The sequence below is a fragment of the Toxorhynchites rutilus genome, chromosome 1 (assembly GCF_029784135.1).
Source record: "Toxorhynchites rutilus septentrionalis strain SRP chromosome 1, ASM2978413v1, whole genome shotgun sequence".
Classification (NCBI taxonomy): domain Eukaryota; kingdom Metazoa; phylum Arthropoda; class Insecta; order Diptera; family Culicidae; genus Toxorhynchites; species Toxorhynchites rutilus.
In genome coordinates, this window is record NC_073744.1 from 4,385,849 (window position 1) to 4,391,848 (window position 6,000).

The following is a 6,000-nucleotide window of genomic DNA, read 5'->3' on the forward strand; positions in this document are numbered from 1 at the left end:
CGATGTGAGAACAGGGAGTTCAGATTTTTGGCGGACTTTCCCCATAGATGTTAAAAATATTGAAAAGGATGAACGACAATGGTTTCAGAGAGCTCCATTTATGTTTAGAAAGGAATTTTATTGGGTACGAAGATAAACGCATAAAGAAATAAAATCCCGTGCAATAAAAGGAAAACACAATAATATTGAAGATTGTCTTCAAGTACCAGCTTCTACAATATACGGTCACATTTCGAATATTTACGAGTTGCCGTAAATCTGGCATCACTTCAGGAAAACGAGAGCCCAGAGAGATAATTAAGCGCGAGAGAATTCGATTCTCGAGGTTGGATGATGCATAGCATCGAGGCGAGAGCTCATTCTGTGTACGATTTTTGGGGTGTAAAGTGTCTTTCAGATCGAAGCAATCTGAATTTTAAGATGGCGTCCAAATTGCGGGACCCTGGTCACGACAGGCAGCAGGTAGAAAAAGGATAAAGTTTGTTTATACAGAGTGCTTTGGTGGCAAAACCAGCCACCGTAAAACACGGCGCTCTTCAGGGCCATTAAAAGCACCATTCAAAGAAGAGTTATTAAAAGTTATTCACAATACCAATGCATTCTAAAGTGACATAATATGACATATAATATAAACTGATTTATTTTGTTTATGCTTGTTCTTGAACTTATTGGTGGTTGGGGTCTTTTAAATTGATCATTCAGTTTTCACAGTTGGTTTTTCAGAACGCTTCTAGCTCGTTTATTTCTCGACAGATCGTAGAGTTCGCCTCCAAAACCACAGTTCTTTTTCATTTTTATTTACTTTGTTTGCGGAGACTACAAATCTTACAATTCAGTCGTCTCCGAAACCACAGTTTGAGGTACGGTAATGTGCTCAATAGTGAAATATACGATAGTGAATAAGCTGATGACCACCTATGCATTTCCTATCACAGCCATCATTTTGATTGTACGATATGTGCATACAGCGAAAGATACCCGGCGTTAAACATTTAATAAGTACAAAGCCTTCAGAAAAAAAAACAAGAATCAAGTTTGTAAAAAAAACGCAGAACCCCCAACATGTTCATAAAGAGTAAACAGTAAACTAATCCATTTTTCAGGTAGATAGGTAGGTATTCACGTAGGAGAAGAAAATAAAGAAATATATTCGAAATATATATTTTGCAAAAGCTGTCCCCTTTGTATAGTCCTACGTCACTCCGATTATGTCCCCGACATTACCCACCCGTCTTTTTTTTGCGTTTTCTTCAATATCCACTTGACGAGAACCCACTATCTCTCTATGGAGCTCTGAGGTTTTGTGACGATTGTAATCTTCGAGCACCACAATCACATTCTTTGCGGCATACAATTCCATCGCCTTCAATTCGCGATTCAACCGAAAAGACCATTCAACGATTACGGGTTTGCTGCTGAAAAGAAAATCCGTCATCAGATGAACGAGCTAGGTAGAAGAACTAGACTAAAAATGACTGAAAAAAATAATGCGTGAATGCTAGAGCATGTTGTTAACATCTGACAGTGAACTAAAAACGTTGATTCTGCAACTGGGAAATTAATACGACGAAGTTTCAGAAAGTGAGTTTTCGTTAGAGATCCCAATATTCCGTAGGTAATTGAATGCCCCTGAAATTAACGTGGACGATTCCAATCATTGGACTAGTAAAAATCATAATGAAATCTTTCAACAAACGCTGCCTACAGTTTTGAAAAACACAAAAAAACTTGATAACAAGGGTTGATTGGTCACGCTACGCCACTGCATAACTGCACGGACAGCATCTCTGGAGATCTATTTCTTGCATTGATGTTTTTTATTGATATCTGGTAATTCTTATAATATCATTCTACAGGTAAACTTCGATATAACGTACATTTCACTTTCAAAATTGTACGTTGTATCGAATTGTACGTTATCGAAGCACAATAAAGTACTCACAAACGTAGTCTATAATACATTATTGTGTTGCTGTTTTAGTACAGTTAATGAATAGCTTCAATCAGAAGACGAACCCAGCCTTTCTCATGATGTTTCCCTTCGTACTGTTGAGTAAAGCTTGATTCATTTAGAATCCGAAATCATAAAACCAGCTGTATTTTGGGATTGATTGAAGGTACAAAACTTGTCTTAGCATCACAATACAGATAATTTATTGTTCTATCAGAAAAAAAATATTGAAAAATTTTTTCCTTTACACTTTGGAAATGTGTACGTTATATCGAGTGACGTTATATCGAGGGTACGTTATATCGAAGTTTCCCTGTATTAGGTTGTATGAAAAGTTCATGTTGCTACTGATGACAATCAAATCGAGACACTTATCAAGATTAATGCTCGATACACGACACATGTATTAGTAGATTTGTTATAGTTCTCTAAAACCACCGTTCATGAGCACCTGATGAAGCATGGGTAAGAAAAGCGCTTCAATGTATGGACTACCTATTAACCCATATTCCGGATCCCGATCGGATTTAACATACCGCAATCCGAACGAGATCAACTTTTGCATTCTGCAATCCAAGGTTGCAACATTCGTACAACCCGATGGGATTTGACTCGATCAGATTAGAGAATGCGACATTGTGCTAATGGCAAATCTAATCGAATTCCGGAACGCATCTCAAGGTGCAATTCGTTTCATAAATGCAACGGAAATACATATTTGTAGCGAACTGTGAAGGGCAAATCAATCACAATTATGTTGAGTTAAAGAAATCTTGGACATGTTAATTGAACCCCAAAGCAGGTTTTCGCCTGAAGGAAGTCACGGTCTGGGTCTGGTGGGTCTGGGAGCAAATCTGTGTTATGAGCTTTTACCAAGCCACTAGTCTCGATGTTTTCAAAGAGCCTGATTTCGTTGTCTGATTTTTTGAAAACACAAACAGCGATCCAATTTTAATAAAAATATTTGGAAGTAAATTCCCAAGTGATATTTTGATATGGATAATATGGAATAGAATATGGATTCACATATGGATAATATGAATAAAACATGGAATAGAAAGTAGAGTTAAACTCGAAATAAAATTTGAGCGAAAAAATTGAATTTTCTTGATTTTTTTCCAAAAACTGTAGGAATGTCCACGTGGACAACAAGGAGGGGGGGGGGGTGAGGTGTTAGTAATGTCAACGCTTGTCCACGGAGGGGGAGGGGGGTGTCTAAAACCATGCTTTTTATGTCCACATGGTATGTGGACAGCCCCTGTAATCAATCGAGCTTGTCCACTGAGGAAGAGGTGGAGCGTGTGCTAAAATAGTTTTTTACCCAACATGTGCGGCAGCAAAACTATTGGCGATCTAACGCAAAACATAAACGATCGGTGCGACATCTGGATTTTGTTTTTGAACTAAGAAAATGATGCTAATGTAACCTAAAACTCAAAAAACAAATCACGTATATTTTACTTCCGGGCTTTCCAAGGTAGTTCTCACATGCAGGAATCGTGCATTTTTCTACTTGTGTTTGATTGTGCTCTCGAATTTCCTTCTTTAATTCAACGATTGTCAACATTTTTATAGTTTTCACTACTGAAAGAGGTAAATAAATAACATGTTATATATAAAATTGCGCAGAATTAAATTTCTTACAAACTCATCGCAATCAAATATTCTTTTATGATTATAACATTGTAATTTATGGGAAGAACTACAAACCTTCCATAAGCTCATATGGCAAAATTTAAAACCATCATCACTTTCGCCGCAGCGCCGCCTAGGTGTAGATTTGTACGTTAGATCGTCAATAAACTCTTCAAAAACTGAAAAATAAAAAAAAATTGGCAACGATTCTCGTCGCTACAAATGAGAATTATCGATTTTTCTTTCCTTATTTCATCATTTTGTCAATGCTCGAATCATATTTAACAATATCTCTCTTGCCATCAGATCCCACACACCCTTCGATAGCTCAGTTGGTAGAGCGGTGGACTGTAGCTGTAGAGTTTAAAACATGATAGTAATCCATAGGTCGCTGGTTCAAATCCGGCTCGAAGGATATTTCTTTTTTTCTACAACGCGTTGCATTTTGTTTTGTAAACAAACTGCCGTCAATACAAGAGCGAAAAATGAGTTTGTTTTGTAATAAGCGCGAGAGAAAAGCACACAACTACACAACTAAGAGAGCCGCGGCGCAATCGCGGAGAATGATGAGAATAACTGCAGTTTACATACACAGAGCGTCATCAACAAGCGGCTTGCAGCAGAATCACCAACAGTAAACGCAAGAAGAGCAGGCAAGGGATTGCTCCGTTTGTTACACTTGTTTAATTGCTTCGAACCTTCGCGACAAGGCAATTTTACCGACGAACGGATGAATGGGTGGATCGGAGGAACACATTTATTGAGTCGTTAATTGTTATTGATTACCATCATTGAACGCCACGAACCGCAGCAATCAATAACACAGCAATAGTAACCGTCGCTTCAAGGGAGAAATGGGAATGGCCCAATGATATTCATACTCACTCAGCCGGAACAACTTACAGCTGAATCTGCTCATCGTATAGGATTTTGTTGTAATAGATCGGGTCACGCTCGCTGTAGATGCGCCGCGTTAGAAACGGTTTCGGTGGAGCCACACTGTAAATCACTGTGATATGGCCGCGAAATTCCTCCTCCACCATCGGGTCGGAGCTGCCCGGCTCCAGGTACTGGTGACGATCCAGATAGCTACAGGTGGCATCCTGGTCGACGGGCATCGGGTGACCATCTGGTATCAACGCTGTTAATCCTGCCATCAGCAGCAACAGAAGCTGTGGCGATGCCATTGCATGAAATCACAAATGAACCACAACAAAACATGCAGGTAGGCAGGCAGGCACTTGGTTGTGCCACTTTTTCCCGTAGCAACCTCGACGTTAATGAGATGCTTACGCGATGAAATGTGAGTACGGACTGATGGTGTTGCTGCGCTCGACGGAAACGCAGTCAGCGACCGCACCGCGCGCCTCAAAACAGCTCGATTCGAGCCGCTCATACGTACGCGTATAGACCCAACCCTGGAGAAAGACAGAGAGTGTAGAGAGTTTAAAAGTGTATCGGAGAAAGAGCACCGACTAAACCACTATTAATCACGCGCTCCCTCGCTTCGATCGAATTTCGAATTCACGACAGCAGCAGCAGCGGTGAAGCAAATGAAGCAGAAGAGAAAGAAAAATACAAACAACAACACATATTAGCGTCACGACACGCGGGTACAGCAGTGAGCGCATTTCGTCACACCCCGGGAAAATGGAAATCAGTTTGGTCGTTTGGCGATTCTACGGCAGCGGAAATCGTGGGAAAAGTGCGGACTGGAATGATTAAGTACACGATTCACAATACAAAGTGGAATTCACCGTTAGACACAGTGTGACTGTTTGAGTTTTAATAGCCTTTGTTGTTGTGCGCGAGTTACGCTTGTGCCAATTACCATTGAGACATTTTAGCAAGCTTGAGCTTGAGTCAGATGAAACTTTGCGATGAAAACTGTCTGTGTGATATGAAGATAATCAGATTAGATGAAAATTTGGTTAGCGTTAAGTCAGTGCGGGCACAAGACAGACAATCGGATATCCCATTCCGGGTTATCTTAGGTAGCCATGATGCTGATCTTCTGCTTCATCTATACCTGTTCCTCAGAAACACCGATGTCAACGTTTAATGATGTTTCCTTCGTTGTGTCCCCGTTTCATATCCCTCCTATCCGATCGATAAACTTTTACTTAGTCGCGGCAATACATACACACACTCTTTACAGATGCACGGGCCGAAGGTTGTGCAGTCCACTGATTATTCAACAAGAGTCAAAGGTTGTACCGCTCATGAAAACTCTACACGAGCTGATGATTGTGCCGGCTAGAGACCATTCTATCCTGGATTCCTCAAGTCAAGAAGACGGACCACGCTATATATGGGGTACAGACTAGGGTTGCGTTGCTGATTAATGGTCAGCTGCATCCTGGGTGTTTGTATTCGTGGAATAACAACTAGAACTAGTGCATCTTTAATGCTCG

General features: G+C 40.3%; 1 protein-coding gene and 1 non-coding gene across 4 annotated transcripts in view; one reads left to right on the plus strand and one right to left on the minus strand.

Annotated features, from left to right (window-relative positions):
• Nucleotides 1–4,916, minus strand: part of LOC129770256 (uncharacterized) — a 41,250-nt gene extending 36,334 nt beyond the window's left edge. For all 3 annotated transcript variants that reach the window (XM_055772970.1, XM_055772986.1, XM_055772978.1), the window contains exon 1: nucleotides 4,490–4,916. In XM_055772970.1, coding sequence (XP_055628945.1) covers nucleotides 4,490–4,773 — 284 coding nt within the window. In that variant the 5' untranslated portion in view covers nucleotides 4,774–4,916. The remainder of the gene's footprint in view (nucleotides 1–4,489) is intronic.
• On the plus strand, nucleotides 3,904–4,001 carry Trnay-gua (transfer RNA tyrosine (anticodon GUA)). The gene is made up of 2 exons: nucleotides 3,904–3,940; nucleotides 3,966–4,001. It is a non-coding gene; the product is annotated as a tRNA-Tyr (tRNA).
• Nucleotides 4,917–6,000: the final 1,084 nt, after the last annotated feature.